The sequence below is a fragment of the Pelmatolapia mariae genome, linkage group LG14 (genome assembly GCF_036321145.2).
Source record: "Pelmatolapia mariae isolate MD_Pm_ZW linkage group LG14, Pm_UMD_F_2, whole genome shotgun sequence".
In the NCBI taxonomy this organism is placed as follows: domain Eukaryota; kingdom Metazoa; phylum Chordata; class Actinopteri; order Cichliformes; family Cichlidae; genus Pelmatolapia; species Pelmatolapia mariae.
Genome location: NC_086239.1, coordinates 26949827 through 26968356, shown reverse-complemented (window position 1 = coordinate 26968356; position 18530 = coordinate 26949827). Strand labels below are relative to the sequence as shown.

At 40.5% G+C, this 18530-nt stretch overlaps 1 protein-coding gene across 2 annotated transcripts in view; it reads right to left on the bottom strand.

The window, feature by feature from the left end:
- The window catches only part of esamb (endothelial cell adhesion molecule b), a 57655-nt gene extending 41350 nt beyond the window's left edge, over window positions 1-16305 (bottom strand). The window contains exon 1 of one of the 2 annotated variants that reach the window (XM_063493248.1): window positions 15867-16305. In XM_063493248.1, coding sequence (XP_063349318.1) covers window positions 15867-15921 — 55 coding nt within the window. In that variant the 5' untranslated portion in view covers window positions 15922-16305. The remainder of the gene's footprint in view (window positions 1-15866) is intronic. The other variant, XM_063493249.1, reaches the window with a different exon arrangement.
- Between the last annotated feature and the right edge of the window lie 2225 nt (window positions 16306-18530).

Sequence of the window (18530 nt, the reverse complement as noted above, 5' to 3'; positions counted from 1 at the left end):
ATTCAATTCGATTTGATTTGAATCGGGGAAATTTTGCCTCAGACAGTCAGAAATATTATAATTCAGATCATGCATCAGTACATTTCCATATTTTTATATCTATAAAAAAAAAGCTGACACTTGCGAGACTTTATCAAAGGTGTAAGCATCACAGCAGATGCCTTTGTGTCAAAGTAGCTGCGGATAAAACACAGAAAAATATGAAGGTGATTTTCCTGGCCTCGGATTTTATAAAAATATTCTGCAGTAGATCAAAAACGAAAGAAAACCATTAATCAACATATGAACATTACCTGATGCTGCTGAAGTGAAGCAGAGCAAAGTTACAGACGTTTTATTAGAGACACAGCTACGCCTTTTGCAATTTTGCATAATTTTAAAAAGTTTAAATTTGTTCAGTAGCCTATTGAACAACAGAAATGAGGCTTTCTTTTCGGAAGTAAGTAAAAGGAAAAACAACAGCGTCCGACAGCGCTGTAAACAGCTGTAGACTTGTGCGTAATAAGCAAGCGAATAATGCAGAAAACAGATTTTTAGACGGGAAACTGTTCTTGAAGTATACTGAGAGAGAGAGAGCTGTGCGTGAAGTGTGATTTTATCGTGGTGGAAGCAAAACAGCGAAAGTAAGAGGGAATTCATGACGATGTTTATGTGAAGCGTAGCTTGGATCTTCTTTTGCTGCTGGTTCAGTCAAATAGTTTGGAGAGAGATAAAAAACTGCAGCTTCAGAATCTAGCGCAAAAAGGGCGTAAACACACCGCCGAAACATCTGAATCAGCGAGTTGTCGGCTTTCAGCCCCGACCGTGTCCATGCCGTTGGGTGAGAAAGGCGACAGCTCACTGATTCTGATGCGTTGGCGGGTCCGCATTTTGTGTTTACGTCTTTGTGCAGAATCCGTGTACCTGCTCTCATTTACTGTTTTAGCTGTTTGGTGGTTGTTGAAATTTTGTGAGGTTTAAACTGAGATTCTGGTGTTTCGCGCGAAGTAAATTTATATTAAAAAAATCGATTCAGGATTTTAATGAATCGATATCACGTTATCCAAGCTAGAATCGATTTTAATCGATAAATCGATAATCAAAACCCACCCCTAGAGATGAATTCTGCTTGCTCGAATCAATCGGCTTTTAAAAGTTTGGGGGGCAGAACCCAATGAAAGAAAGGGCCCAGTCTGATTGGTCACTTTCGAAAAACGGTGATGCTACACCCTCTGTGATGCAGCATAAATGCTGTTTTATGGTGTATTTGTTTACAATTTAGAAAATGAAGTTTTTCGACCCAACTGTTCGCAGTCACTTTTTGCAGTGTAGCAGCAGAAGTACTGAGTATAATCACTGGATTACTGTAATGCTGCAGAAATCTTAAAAACTCTAAGACAAACACACACACACACACACACACACACACACACACACACACACACACACACACACACACACACAACCTCATAACAAAGAGCACATGTGACGCCTAAGAAAAGTAAAAATTAGCTTTTCATAGGCAATTAAGCAAGCTTAATTTTCCAAAATGTGGACATACAACCACAAATAAAACTGAAATTTTAATATGTTTCATTATTATAAATTATTTGATACTGTGCAACAGACTAAGGGGACAGGACTACAGAGGAGTCCGAACTTGCCTTTGAGTCCTTTAGTTTTTAATATTTCTTTCAACTTGCTTAAACCACAGAGGTGGTGGTATCACTGTAGGTTAATTTATTGATATTTTGAACTAAGGATTGGTTTCACCTTTTATCAATCTACCAAGTATCTTGTTATTTCAGAATAACTTCAGATCATGTCTATGATCAGATGTCTTTGTCCCAACATTTAAGTAGCGCTTACATAAAGCAAGTCACGAAACATTTCTGCTTGAAAAATGAACTGATGAACATTCAAGGCAGTCAAAGAGAGCGCAGAGAAAAGACGTGTAGCACATGGGCTGGAGTGGAATCGATCCCTCAGTACATGGGGCGAGCATAGTTAGAGATGATTTTCCCTTTACTACAGCTGAATTGATTAATCATTCCAGCAGAGCGGGTCAACACACAGATGAAGGCAGGAAGTTGTAAATGCACATCAAACTGAACCTGCTCACCTCTATAAGAGTGTTTGGATTCAATGAGCCTGCTTGTGTGTATGTTCACCAATAAATAATTAAACAGTGCCTGAAATGTCTATGAAACAAATATTGTCACTTACTGTTTGCCTATGATGAAATCCCACCTATGTCTATTTACACCCTGCACACACATGATAGTTTATTGGGTTATTAAGGTCAGGCTCTAACCACTACTATTATTTTATTTGATGGAAATTTTCTTCTGGACTGCTGAAGGCTACCAGCGTACTCATTCAAAATTACTCAGTTCAGCTCCTGGGCTGTTTTAGTGTGAATGGATCTGGTTGGTTTGAAAATGTCACTAGTCACTGTAAGAGCTTTGTAACACAACTTGCTCTTTTAAAGAGATTTTTTTTTAAATCATCAAAGGCTCCAAAGGATAGATTATATTTATCTTATACTTCTCTTAATGGAGATTCAAAAGCAGTCAAAAAGACTACGAATGGACAGCGAATGTGGTTGTTTCTGTTCTGCAGCTGCAGCTACTGAACACACTGGAGGGCAGTTCTCAGGGCTGAAAAATTTCTCCTGTGTCTCACAGGTGTCAGAATCATTTCTACCTTTCTGGGGGCAGACTTGATACCTGAGGAAGTTCATGACTTCACCTTCCCATCTGAAATGAAGCATATTTGATGTCTAAGCTATGCCAGTAAAGGTGCCATGGTTACTGGGCTTATCAGGTTGGAGCAGGCTTCTTAGAAGCAGCTGTGTTCGCCAGATCAATTTAGAAGACCAACCAACCCCTGGGCTTGAAATAGAAATGAGTAAATTCCCCCTCTGAAAAAAATCTATACAGGTTAGACTCTATAGATTCTAATATATGTAATTTAATGCATGACTCCCTGCTGCCACTTTGCTGACAGAGTCACAGGAGAGAGCTAAACAAAGCAGGTCATGTTTTTAGGCTAGTGTAATTTTAGGCCCGCTTGATATTATCCTACGTTTCACAGTTGCATGACTATTTCAGAACAGCTACAAAGCTGATACTGAACTGAAATGTTTTTATTAGTAATTTATAATGTTCTAGTTTCAAACTTGTTCTAACTGAAAAATTCTCATTAGGCAATAAATGCAAAATCTTAATCATTAAAACTGTGTTGGCATTAAGTTAAGTCTCAAAGCAGCTGATTTAACTTCAGTGGGCTTTCAGGATCCACTTCAGGGTAAATGTGACTCAATATGATCTTAAAGAGACGCATATTGGAATATATCAGGGGTACATGTGAGGTGCTGTCCTGAAGTTTTCTGTAAAAGATGTTCAGTGTGAGACTACAGTTCAAACAGAACAACCTGGGGACACAAAAGCCATTGTGTGATGGCTTAGCCTCTAGGGACAGCTGGCAGTGCTTCAGAGCTTTGAGGCAACCGTCAGACATGTTGAAAGAAACCTCCTGTTCTCTTTATAAGCTAATAAACACTACTGAAAGAAGGTTTCTGGAAAAAAGTGCATATCTTGCACATATCAAATTAGGATAGGTTATTTGTGTATTGAAGGCTCGCAAAAAAGGGAATGATTCAGTTGTGTGCAATGATGCACCACCAGTAGTAGTATAGTACATTCTTCTTGTTACGTATGTTGTCCTGAAACATCCATATAACATTATTTGACCTTACATAATTGTATATGAGTAGTTTATTGACTGGGTTACATGCCGTACTGACGTATCAACCATCAAAAGCTTCTTACTCTCCATTCTTTATCAATGAATAAGCAGCAGAGCTGTGGCACAAATCATTAGTAAAAGAGCTGAAACACTGTGTGTCTGCAGATAGTCCCACAGAACGCACCAAGCACCATCCACTGAACAACAGCAGATAATTGACTCAGAAATTAATACTGATATGGCTGCTGTGAGTATGGCTGACATTTACAAAAAAAAAAAAGGGGGGGGGGGGGGGGGGGGGTTCAATTAAAATACTTTTCCTGCTGAGGAGAATCTATTCCCTTGAATCTTGACCTAGACTCACTAACAACAGCCTTAACTGGGAGGGAAGTCCAAGCAAAGTAACGTTTCAATTCACTGAACTTCTATTAACTGCAGCAGTTTGACACTGAATGCAAATCCTTTTTCATTTGAGCTAAATGTCGACAACAGAAATAAGTGCACTGCAGGTCTGCTCTTCACTAACGGTGAAAATTAACAAGCAGTGTTTTTCCCCTGGAGCAGAATAAAAATTACTTACGTGACGCTGTAATAAGGAATCTCTTCTGGTCAGTCTTACAGGCCCTCCTGATGGTGCCGAGGAGAAATCCCTGTTATCAAACCTTCCTGATCACACTAATGAAACCTAGCGAGGCTTATAGACAGGAGTGTTACTTCAAGTAAAGTCATTACGCTGCCTCTGACTTCAATTCTCAGTCATCCCAAAGAGCCAATTATTCTAGGGTTTGACAGATCACTGAGATTATAATCTACTGTTTGGCTTTATATTCTGCTTGCTAGGTTGTTCCTATTTTGAGCATAACCAGCCTGAGGTACTAATTCTAATGGCAATTGCTTCACCATCCCCGGAAGCACAAAACACAGCGAAAATTTTATCCACAACCTAAATTGATGTTAGAGCTGCATTAAACACTTGAGGGCTAGAAAGCAAAGAGAGGATTTATGGAAACAACAACGGCTGTTTTACGAGGATTTACTCTAACATACACAGAGAGCAGATGAAGGACCATGATCTTAAAACTAAAACACTGTGTTTATGCTGGTATTTTTCAAATGAGTATTTTTAGGTTATTAGTTTATTTTGTGTAGATTTATTTTTGTTTTCTTTGTAGTAATATAAGGCTGCCGATTTCTGGTAAAAAATCATAAAGAACCCAAACTTCCTGCTGTACTAAGTAGGAATACTATTGCAACAACAGTGTAAGACTAACCTGTCTCACAACGGGTTGACCCTGCTCACGTTCCTTGTTAGAGTTAACAATCCAATAGTTGGTGAACATTTGAGCTTTGGAAGTGAGGCAAGGAGCCTCAGTGCAAAGTGGAAACTAACAGGATGATTTAAGATTCAAATCAACTGCCCAGCACTTAATATATAAAGTAAAAAGAAGATTCTGGAACCACAGGCCAATCACTATATAATATGAACAGGAAGCTGCTCTATCGGTGCGTGATTATGGCCAAAATGATGAACATAATCACTTTAATAAATACTGAGTTAACAATTATTTCTCAGGATTCTTCTGAAAAATATAAATAAAATATTTGACCAAAACTTTTCAAAAAATAAAATACACACGATATTGCTTTTATTTTTACACTCTTCTTCATTCCTGTATATTTTAGCATTGTTTGCAGATAAATGCATCCTCTAAAAGTCTTTTTTTTACATTAATTGTACCTGCATGACGAATATGAATAAAACTCAATCCCTCTCTATTTCCTCTCCAGTGTATGCACACAGCACAAGAATAGACACCATTGTAAGGGGATAACACATGTTTGTCCAATAAATTGACAAGTTTCCATAAGTCTTTATTACTTTTACTGTTTATTGGACACTTGTAATGCAATGCCAGATGTAATGCACCTTCTTTGGTGATCTCAGCATCTTTGTGAGCCAGATGGATTTGCAGATGTGCTGTACTTTGTAGATGTTAGAGCTAACGTTTGACAATTCCCATGACCAACCACTGCTTGATGATCATGATACTCCAGTTAGTGGTGTGTTTTCAGGTAATTGAATAGGTTAACTGTCTTCCTCTGCGGTGTAAACAAAACTCTAGAGCGCTCTTTGCATATGATATGTTCTCTGTTATCATCACTTTGACTTCTGCTGTGTGTGTGTGTGACTGTATGTTATCTGTAGTATGTAACTGCACTCTATCATGCTCACAGCTGTTCACAGTGCAGGGAACATCTGTGATTGACACGTGCAGGTACATCGTCGAGCAGCAATTTATCTTGTCAGTGATTTTTAATATCGGAAGGTGACAGACTGCTCAGATGGTTCAGCGAACAAACCAGCAGGCTGTTCAGGTCAGAGAGTGTGTGAGATATTTTTTAGAAAATACAAACTTGGAGCCACAGCACGGAGCTTGCTGCCCAAAATCTACACACACACAGACAGACTTCTATAGGTTTTTACTCATGACTCTCTGACTGACAAGTCTCCTTTTTATACGTAATTTCTGCTTTAACTTTGATAATCCTGAACTTTGCAAATAAGTAATAAGAGAATATTGGAGTACCATGGGGATATCTCGCATGCGTGATTGTCACAGGAGCAGCACACTGTCAGCTGCTGTGTAATGTTAAAAACCTCCAAGAGTTTAAAACACACTTAATGCACCTATCTGACTTCTGTTGTATAAAGGTCTGTTAAATTTTGTTGTGTTACTAAAATGATGACTACCCTCACGATTACTGGGTTTAAGGCTCAAATCTGCCAGCTCTGTGCTGCTAGAAGGGAGCCCGCTCAGGGTTACACACGTTTCTGTTATACAGTGCACTCCATTTTCACACTAAACCACATATGTTTAACCTTACGGTGATGCTACAAAATCCCACACACACTAAACATCACACTTTTCAGTGAAAAAGAGGAAGGCTTTCCTTCAAGAGCGCATTACATGAACAAGCGTAACATTACAGAGGCGCAGCGTAATGCAGGTTTAATTTGTAAGGCGGAATAACAGCAGCCTGTGAGTTGCCTTGCTATGGTGGGATTGACCTCTGGAACCTTCTTTAGCCTCACATAGCCACGCCCGTAGGGTGCAATGCCAGGTTACACCTCAAACCAGATGACAGCGTTAATCTGGCCACAACAAACTTCCCCTCCATCTGCCGAGACGATCGAGCAACAACAGAAAGGCGCAAAGGGCGCTCTCCTCAGACAAAAGCCCTGCTGCTTTCACACGGACCACACAGCAGCTTTACAGGGCTGTCACCCCAATTTTAAAATTAACGTATTACCGACACCAAAAACATCCAGTTTAATTTTGCTATACTATAATAGCCAAACCGGACTATAATCTTCAAGCATCTTAGTGCAAAACTCATCTCCTGCCATCAGACAGGCCATTTCCTACCTCCACTACCAAGTCAACAGAAAAAAAGGTATAATTTCTTAACAAACGAGCGGTTATAAAGATAAAAAAATCAATCTTTTAATAAAAGCAAAGATTTTAAAATGCTGAAGAAGTTAAAAAGTTTTTTTTAATGTTCAAATGGTTAAAAGAAGATACAGACAATAACATTTTAAAATCCTTTCAGTGTTTGTGTTGAATTGCAGAAACTGCCTGGAATTAATTCCAGTAGCTTAAGGCAGCTTTCTCAAGCTATGAACAGTCGCATTAATGGCTTGCTTTGTCTCAGACCTCAACATAAACGGCCCTTTGGCAAATCAAATGTCACAGCACACAATGCATAATAGCTTTGTATTGTGCATGTGTTCACACTCGGAGCAAAAGTCTTATTTAAAGAGAAAATATACCTCATTAGTGTGTGTTGTTTACCCAGGGTGCACCTGGTCTGAATCATCACGACCTTCGCCTACGCCTGGGGTGTAAATGACACACTCCTCCAAGATACATCATTTATGGCCAACGATCTGCAGGGAAACCAACCGCTAGTACAAACGCAATGCACCTCATTTGGATATTTTTTACTCTGCAGAACTGTGATTCAGAAGCTGTAACGCGCCTGAGGTGAGACCAAAGAGCAAAGTGACGATATAATTGGCAAAGTGGTGAGACTGAAATGAGTCCTGCAAGTCTCATCTCCCCTGGTGGATGAACCACACTGGTCACCAGTGGAAACATCATTAGTCTCTTAAAAATGGAGCATGGACGGCAAGCACACCTGTAAAGCTTTACCACTAGATCTCTCTGTGCTTCTTTTTTGCCTCACTGTCTACACAACTACACAAACACACAATATTAACATCCCTTCCTTAATATTTTTTAGGACTCCCTTATGCTGCAAAGACAGCTCTGACCTCTCCGGGCACGGACGCGAGTAATGACACAAAAGAAACAAAAGGTCTTGCTGTGTATGCGCTCTTATTACAAAGCAAAGATTTACTGTTGCTGTAGAACCGGTATCTTAATGTGCTTTACATATTCTGTGTGAATTAGAGCTGTGCAATATGACAATATATAAAAGATGATGAAATGAAAACCTTTTCATCTCTGTCGTTCATGCTCTATCCTTTATTTCATGGTGTTGCAAAATACACTGTTTACTGCAATATTTTTTCATCGTTTGGTGTTGGTGCGCAATCTTATGCAGCAACACATGGATGCAGGCACACATGTGAATATCAACTCGGTGAGTAGAGGTGAGACAAAACTAGGAAGCTCTGAATAACAGAAGGATCAGTAAAGACAAATCAAGGCGCTTGTTCCTAAATGAGGGGTTACCTCTGTAGTATGGATGGTTACATAAAGTCTAATGTGGACTATAAAACTACACTGTACACGCCAGTCCCCAAAAGAGATGGGAGAAATACTCTTCAGCTATGTTACGAGTGCTGATGTTCCATCGTCTGCCCACGAGATGGACAGAAACGTGTTTAAAATCCCACAAACTACCAGCTAATGCGAACAGTCACACAGAGGACGAGCAAGTAAATAAATACCCAGTCAACACACATATGTGGGGCCCAAATAGGGAGTAGCAGGGGTAATATTTGGGGCTTACTTGGGAAACCCAACTGGGGTCCAGCTAATTTTGTCCTCAGTTTCCATGGTGGCCCAAAGTGTGTTTCCCCAGATGGGTTTATGCTGGGTCCCGGATAAGCCCCAAATCAGGCCCAGTCAAAAAAAATATGTGGGGCCCAGATTTGTAGAAGCAGGTCTGATATTTGGGGCCCACTTGGGTTACCCACCTGGGACCCAGCTAATTTTGTCCTCAGTTTCCATGGTGGCCCCAAATGTGTTTGCCCAGATGCATTAATGATGGGACCCGGATGGGCCCCAAATCAGGCCCAGTCAACAAATGAGTGTGGGGCCCAGATGGGTAGAAGCGAGTCTGATGGTTGGGGCCCACTTGGGTTACCCACCTGGCACCCAGCTATTTTTAATAATAATAATGCATTTTATTTCAGGGCGCCTTTCAGAAACCCAAGGTCACCTTACAAAGAACAAAATTAATAAAAGGAACAATAGTCATAAAACACATAAAATAAGTTAAAATTGCAAAACAGAGCTTGACAACAGATAAAATCAGCACTAAAGCGAATAAGCCAGTTTAAACAGATGTGTTTTGAGCTGTGTCTTAAATACGGAAAGGGAGTCAATATTTCTTATGGCTGGAGGAAGAGCGTTCCAGAGCCGGGGAGCAGAGTGACTGAAAGCTCTGTTCCCCATAGTAATAAGGCATGAGTACTTTTGTCCTCAGTTTCCATGATGGCCTATAGTTATAACTATAGGGCTGTGCGATATGACCAAAATCTCATATCCCAATATAAGACATTTATCGTCCCGACAACAATATATATCAAAAAATTTTACATTTTCTGTAAATTCTGTGAATCTCAGGCAACTCGACTTGCATGAAGTGTTTTCAGCTGGGCGTTGTGTACCTGGAGTCGAGTGTTTTGACCGATGCATGAAACTATACATTTTTAAACATAAGTTGTAACGGCCGCCATTTTCTTTGTGAGTATTTATTACATGGCGTGCTGCTGGGAAAAGCCTGTTCTAATGTTTGGTTAGAACAAGGTTTATTTTGAGCACCTGACGGCTCTTTTTTGCTTCTCATCCGTAAACTCTCTCCACACTCATTCACGTGATTCTTGCGTAGGTGGTTGAAGAGGTTTGCCGTGTTTGAGTCTGAGGTGGTGACCGGTTTCCTGCATAACTTGCATAGTCCATGTAAGACTTTTCTTAACCAAACCATATCCATGCTACAGAGGTAGCCCCTCGTTTAGAAATAAGGTCCTCGATTTGTTTTGACTGGTGTTTCTGTTTGTCATCATTTCAGTTTATTTTGAAAAATCTCAACGGGACCTTCAGCTTTACTGTGAAAGGTTTATGTGGAAAATATGTGGTTTACCGTCGTTGTTGCTAACGACAACGTGTAAAAACAGTGGCTTGTCCGTCCATAGTGTGGTTATTTTAAATATAAGAGAAAGAGAGAACTTTAAGAAATTAATATAGCCACTACGGTGACCATCAAAATGATGAAAAAATATTGCTGTAAACAGTTTATTTTGCGACATAATGAAACAAACAATAGCGTAAAATAAAACAATGAAAACTATATTGGGCACTATATTTGAATATCTGATTTTTTGATCACCAAATATCAGTACTGGTATTGGAATTAAAAACCCCAATATCAGCCAAGCTCATATCTTATATCATTACCCAGATGAGATTTTCGTCCTCTACACAGGCCTAGTTTGAGTCTTTTCACTTTCAGGGGATCTATACATAGATTTTTTTATTGCTTTGTTGCCTTAATTTGAAAAACAAAAAATGCTTATAAATATCTGTTAAAGTCAAAGATTGAAAACTGAGCTCCTGAATGTAGGTATTATTCCACTCTTCAGTGTTGAAGTTACTGCCGTAAAGGTTCTAAAATGTAGCAGCACAATGCTGAGCGTTACTGGACTGTAAGAGTGTGCTGTGGATAGCAAATCACTAATGCAGTCAGTGTACCAAACATCAAAGCAAGTCATTCAGCAAGCAAAATGCTGATTAGTTTGTGAGCATAATGGTTAACGTTGTGTGCCATATTTTTCTTTCTGATGTGGGGGAAATGTGGGCTACTTATTTCATGTGCATCAGCTAAAATGTGCATGGCCAAAATGTGACATTAGTTTCATTACAGCAGCGCAAACACAACCAGCAAACTGTAAGAAACCACTGCAAGCATTATATAAACAACTATTTTTGCACCAGGATGAGGCTTTCTGGTCTGTTACCGGGTGCAAAAATCTGTACCGCATCAGTGTTTTCAAAGTTCCACATCCATCATGGTTAACTCAAAGCAAATTCAGACTGCTTTGATGACCTGCCTCAAAGTCACATTAGCTCAGTGATCCAGCACGCAAAGCTCCAATCAACACCTGTCAACCTCCACTACTGCAACTGTCGACACAGGGAACTTGGATGTTTTGATAGATCCATGTCGGTATGAAGTCCAACATGCAGCAGCTGTTGCGTGCAGCAACATAAAACACTGCTCACCACTGTCCTCTTTATTGTTTGGCAAGCGTGAGCCAATTAATTTGACCTAGTTTTACATGAGAGAATTCTTTAGGTAGCTTTGGCTCCTTCTGCCTCCAATCAGTGTCTCTCCCCTCTGCAGGGGTCTTTCTGTGAGTTTGTGCTATACAGAGTGGACTCTGGTCAATTAGGCTTCCTCATCCAACGCCCACACTAAGGTATGTGTCAGCCTAACAAATGTAACTGTGCATGAAACTGGTGCCAATTTACCAGTTTGAGCCAGAAAAGATCAATTTGGTTCAATGAAGCGGCTCCGAAGATGCACGGCATCAGGATGTTTTCTGAGGAGCTGACGACGAGGCATGATTGCAAAAGCATTCAAATGTAATGTTTCCAGCAAAAAGCCTGGAAAAAAAGGAATTTCCTATTAAAAAAAGAAACTCACACAATTTAAAGACCCCTTCAAATGAAAACCAAGTTTTTAATTCTCCTAACATGGCATTGATTTTTAAATGCTAAACAACAGTATGAATGAGGTAAGGAGTAAATGCCATTGCTCAGCATATCTCTTTGGAACACCGTGTATTTCTAAGAGTCTGTGATGGAAGAAGCACACTCGGAGGCAGGAATGATCTTTTGTGGTGCAGTGAGATTTTGCAGACACATGACTATCCACATGGCATTAACTTGTCTGCCATTTTGAATGTGTGACAATCGTAAAGACAGTGTAGAGTAAAGTGAATAAGCCGCCTGTCGCACATGTCTGGACACTGATCTATGACCATCTGACCATGTGAAAACTACCAGCTCTAAGGGTAAAATTAGTACTGCCAGACTGATTGCAAGTGGTTGCTGGAGTTCGATGGCAGTTGCAAGGAAAAATAATTGCTAAAAATCCAATCACACAGGCCTACAGGCTGGTCAGTGACCTGCTGGCAACCACCTGTCACTAGGGAAAAACATCTTTCCCAACCAGATGGCAAAAACCTTGTGATTTCTTTCGTCGCTAGCATATTGCTGCTGACATAGTTTGACTGCAAGTCTACAAACACTGTCCAGTCCAGCCACTCTCACAGCTGTAGCGAAACCGTGGAAAGTGCAACACAAACTGAAGACTGTTCATCTTCAAAGTAAAAGCCTTTTGAAATACGTTGTATCCATGCTTAGAAACCATTGATAGGGTTTCTAAGCAGAAAGACAAAATCAAGTGTACTCATGATGTTTAAAAGAGATTTGAAAACTACTGCAAACAGTGCTAATCTCCCCTCTGTTTTTGGCACACTCCAAAATCCCCCTTTATAAAAAAATTTGGAATCCCCCATTTCCTGTTTGATAGTGTGGACCTTCAACATGGTGGCCACAAGCTGTGGACGACAAACCTTCCTTACAAACATTTCAGTAGTACTGGCAATAAAAATGATTCTACTTGAATAATATAATTTTGATCTGCAGCACGACCAAAATCATTGTGACCATGTGGTATGAACTTTTAATCTTTTGAAATGGTTTCTTTAATGACTGCAACTCACAGTTGTTGTGTTTAGAGTGACTGCTATCATATCATGTCTACCAACAGTCTGACTGAATGGGGTCAAGCTGGCAATTTCAGGCAATCTGTTTATAATAATACAGCAACTAACTGTAAAAAATTGGGGGGAAAATCACATATTTGCTGCTGTTTACACAGAAATTCACAGTAACTACTTACCATTCTGAATCTAAATGGAACCTCCACAATAGTGATGTTGCTAAAGGACATAGACACTCAGCAACTGTGCCTTTCAAATGCAACCAGCTGAGTTGAGTGTCTTACTATAAAGAGTAGCGTTGCAGGCGAGTTGTGCTATCGGCACAGACTCCAAAGAGTTGGCAGTCTGTCTGTGTTTATAACTTAGTCTGAGATTATTTGCATGCATTCGGCAATCTGTGTATCAGTCCGCATGGTATCAAATTAGGCATCAACAATTGTGTAACTCGACTGGTATTGTGGTACTGACTACTAATGCCTGATGCAGTCCCATTCTTGCATATTGTTTATTTCCTGCTTCTACAGTGTGGTAAACTATGAGGGGATATTGGGCTTACGTTTTTCCTGCAATGATGAACCAACAACAACAATTTTATGTGTATGTGATGCTTTGGCTTTCTGAACTGCTTAAAAAGAACCAAACATGACTTCGTTCTGTTCATAAGATAATTGACATGTTAAATGAATAAGCTCAACAGTTCTTGAAGTCTTCACTTTCATATGAGTTTCCTGCTGGGAGTGACACAAACACCCTGGTATCTACAAGTGCTTTGACTTTGACATCAAGAAGACTGAGACACTTCTTTGCCATACTGCGGTGGTCTCTGAGGGCTTCCAAATCTTTGCACTGACAGTTAATACTCATGCAGCAGCCTTGCCAGGAATGCTGTTTGTTCCAAGCTGGACCACAACTGACTAATTTCTTGTTTAGTTAATCATGCAATACATAATCAGAATTACGCTAAGCTCTGGGAGTTAGTCTCTGAAAAGGGATATAACTGGCTCGCAATCATCAGCTTACACCAACGACAAAGTAGCTTCATTCTCATCATAAACCAGACGTCAGTGAAGACAATCGGCTGAGGACATGACTTTATTTTAATAGCAAAACCAAAGAGAAAGACATTCAAATTAGAAGGGAGCGATGGTGCCACGTCAAGTCACCTTGTCACGGTCCTCAGGCCAATCTGAAATATCTAATGGGCAAGAGTAGTGCATTTCTGCATGAATACACCGAATGGTACAACCAAGATGTGATTTACTGCCGCTAATGGGTACAAACGATTGTTCAGAATCTGCCTCAAATCATCAAAAATAAAATGGGTGCCCAAAGGACGCATATTAACAGATTTATTTAAGCGTTTAGTGACCAATTAGCTACGGGTCTTCTCATGCAAGGCCAATAAAGCTGCTGCATTTCATCAATACAAACAGAGTCTTCTCTGCTCTTCTAAAGTCAAGACGGGCAGACGTTTTCCTGACAGGCAGGACGGGTTTGACAGGCTGCTTAGCTGCTGTCCAAGACGTAAAAAGGAATCCATCGATCAAATCCAAAAAGCTATTTGATCATCAGAACAGGAAGCGGTTGAAGTCTCTCATCAGCGAGGCACAAACTGAATTCATTCATTTCATCCCATTAAAAGCAGTTGCACAAATCAAAGTGCGGCAGACGTAATGTCACGCTACAGCAGCTCCAATGCAGAAGCCCACACAGATTTGAACTCAGGTGTCCTCTAACTGCTTGAGAACAACACTGATGTTTTTATTAAGCGATTACAGCACTGAAAGTAAGTTAAGATTGATATAAAGTTCCAGTATTGTCTTTCCTGATGCTGCTTTTAAGCCAAAACCCCCAGTTTGAACCAAACAAATCCTGACATAAAGGAGACAAGCTGTAACAATCTCTGATTTCCACACTGGGAGAAAGCCAACATCTGGTAGGAAATGATGCAGCAGCACGGTTGACAGGAATAAGATCGGCCAAGTCAGAAAAACCTAAAGGGTGTTTTGGAGTAGAGCCTGGATGGTGCATTGGAGTGTGTATTCACAGAAGGAAATTAATAATATTTTAGCACATCAGTGTGTGTGTGTGTGTTTGTCCTTGTTTTGGCTCTTGGGTTTAGAGCTAAATGAAATGACTGCAGTCCAAACTGATAAAAGCTAAATATGACTTAAACTTGTCTGCATCAAATTGCTGTTCAAACAGCATTAACATTTACATTTGCAATGCTTCAGTCTGTCAGTCACTATCTATGATTTATTTAAACGTTTGTGCATTAACTGTATGTACACAAAGCAGTAACAGGGGCCAAACTGTGCAGGACATTAAACCTGTATGACCAGTATTCTTAGGTAAGCCTTCTTAATTTGACAGCTGGGATTTCTCTGACTAGAATTTTCAAAAATGACATCCTGCTCCTTCAGGTAGACTCAAGCTTTTATGTTATTTTTAACCTCACAGGGGACAATAACGATGGGGGGAGAGAAAAAAGGCAGCAACGTTTGAGTTCCTTGAAATTCATTTCTGAGCATTCAACCATGCAACAACATTATGCCCTCTTAAAATGAGGAGTACTCTGCTGTGTGCTTAAAAGGGAACCTCTGGTATAAACACACACACACACACACACACACACACACACACACACACACACAAGCAGTTGCAGCCACAGCGATATAAATTACATATTTAATGAAAAGTCCCTGCTTCTAAATTCAAAATTTAACTTAAGGTAGGAGGGTGAAAGAGGTTTCAGCTTTCCAAGACGCGTAATTAGGACTGAAGCAGGTTATTCGCTGTTTGTTACTGCCAATAAGTCTGAATCTGAGCAATGAATAAACGCCTTTAAATCCCACTCGGCTTCGAGGTAGAAGTGTATAGAGGTCGTGCATGTTCAGTAAAAAAAAAGTATTTCATTCAATGGAGTTTGACTCTTTGCTTAATTCACTGACAATTCACTATTAAAGCAAATTCTTCCATCAGTGACAAGTTGGTTATTTGCTCTCCGATGTTTATAAAAGTGAAGAAAAACATAGTTTTGTCACCACTGACATGCTGTGAGGTTTAGGGAGCGTGAGTGGATTAATTACCCTACCTTGAATGATCCATAATAACATCAGCATGGCTTGGAGTCTTGTCTTTATCCCCATGGTGCCACATCCACCGGCTGCTCCCAGCAGCTTTTCTAAAGCTGGCACCAAAACACTCTTCGCACTTCCCTTGGCACAAGTGCTGCCCAGTTATCTTCAGGTAACAATTAATTGTCCGTTACACAAACATGCGAGGCGACGTCTGCAAGCGAAGCACCCTCTCCTCTTCCCATCCCTATCATTAACAGCGGCTGACATCGCGGAGCGCACCGGCGTCTCCCCCGCTCCTGCGCTCCACGGATGTCAGGAGAGAAGAAAACATTCAAACTGTTCCACTTCCGTCTGTTTCTCTGCTGCTGTGCTGAGTCCGCTTTATGGAGGGATTACTTCTGCCGCACGTCTGTGCTGAAGTGTGTCGCTCCTTTTTGTCCTGATCCCACAGTAAACTGTAGGCGCTTTTTTCACCTGCCGGAGCTGCTCGGTGCCGCCCCCTGTCAGCAACGGTTACGCACTGTTTCCAAACTTTAAGCACCTCGTCTTAGGACGCACACCAATCAGTGCTGCACTTTACAGTTTTCTACGCCCAGAGACTCCACTCATACTCTCATACGTTAAATAAGTAACTGGAAGTAATTCTCAGAAATTCTCCACATGCCAAAAATGCTGTGTGTATTTACCTCTTTATTTTTATGGTATTGTATTATTCTGTGACTTATGGGTAAGCACAGGCCTTCTTTCAGCACCTCACTGGTACCAGGTTGGACCCAGAACTGCCTTAATTCTTCACAGCACAGATTCAACGAGGAGACAGAGATTTTAGTCCATTTTGACACAGATGCTGCAGATTTTTCAGCTCCACATCCACGAGTTTCCCGTTCCACCACCTCCCAGAGGTGCTCTGTTGGACTGAGATCTGGTGACTGTGGAGGCCATTTGAGTACAGTGAACTCATTTTCATGTTCAAGAAAACAGTTTGAGATGATCCGGGCTAAATGACAATGGTGTGTTCCTGAAAGCATCTATCAGAGGATGGGTACACTGTAGTCATAAATGGTCAGCAACAATACTCAGGTGTTTAAGTGATGCTGAGCCTGTCCTCTGAAAATTATAGCTAGAACTGAGACTTATCATATAAGGAAACATTTTTCCAGTCTTGTTGTTTAATTTTGCTGAGCCCAAGTGAACTGTAGCCTCAGGCTTCCTGTTCTAAGATGGGTTGTTGTAGCCCATCTGCTTCAAGGTTTGGCATGTTGTGCATTCTGGCATGCTTTTGTCCATACCTTGGCTGTAACAAGTAGTTATTTGAATAACTGTTGCCTTCCTATCAACTCGAAGCAGTCTGGTCATTCTCTGACGCCAAACAAGATATTCTCACTGGTTATGTCATGTTCAAAGTTGCTTAAATCACATATTTACCTCCCATTCTGATGCTCGCTTTGAACTTCAGGTCATCCTGAACATGCCTAACTCCACTGAGTTGCTGCCATGTATTTAGCTGATTAGATATTTGGATTAATGAGCCATTGAACACGTGTACCTATCAAAAACGGCCGATGGGTGTCTGTGCAAACATACAATTCACCCCACTGAATATCAAGCCAGACTAAATTAACTACTAGTCTCAGAAATTCTTGGTGTGACGATGACTGACGAAACTGATCACACTCTCACCACTGAGGGATCTTATCTTGAGTGCAGTGACAGCTGAAAACCACCACATCAAGCCTCAAGTCATATTTTATGAACTATACAGCGTATTATTCTTTCATATCACCAAAAGCCACAATGACACTCAAGGAATATGTTGGACTGAAAAGAATCAAACCAGCCTAAAAAAATAAGGTCATATACACTATAATGTTTTCTTCCTTAACAGTGTGTTAAAAGATTTAAAAGCGGGTTTGCAAAAGCAATGAGAAATGTCAAACTTTAATGAAAGAGGGATTGTCTGCATGTGTTTCATCCAGTTTCCCCCCTAAATAGACTGAAAACTTTCTCTGCCCTGCCCAGGATAAAGATGCAGAAAACCGACACGCTGTCACAAAAGCAGAAAAATTAGGAAACAAACTGCACAAGCCGCATGGCCTTCACGGCCCCCCGTCTGAGTGAAAGTCTGTATTTGACAGGTGTGGTCGGACGTGTGCCTCGCCACACTCGAAACTGCAGAAGCGTGGCCTCACACACACTGACACATGCTGGTAAATCTCTGCAGCGAGGTCAGAAGTCCAACAACTACAAACAATGTTTCACAATGGTATGAAGGGGTCATTTGTAAAATTACAACAAAATGCCTGCGTAAATCAGCTTTATCTCTGGTTAGGTTGCTACAAATTTATTTCCTATTTAGACATGTAGCAGATGTGAATTGACTTGGAGTTACTCTATATTAATCTGACAGCCGTTCACTGTGCCTGCAGGTGCATAGTGGGGGTTTAAAACTCTTTCATTAAAAACAGATTAATACAGCAGTGAGCGTGAACCTAAACAGTAAAGCTACATCAGAGAAGAAGAGTGAGTTCACTACAAGCAACACTTTTCCCGTTAGCCATAGACTGATTTGATATAAACATGTTGATTACAGCAGTTGCAAGTAAATTTTAACAAGTTCTGGTGGCACGCCTGGTCTTGTAACATTGAAAAAATGTCCTCACAGGAACTTTTACTCAGAT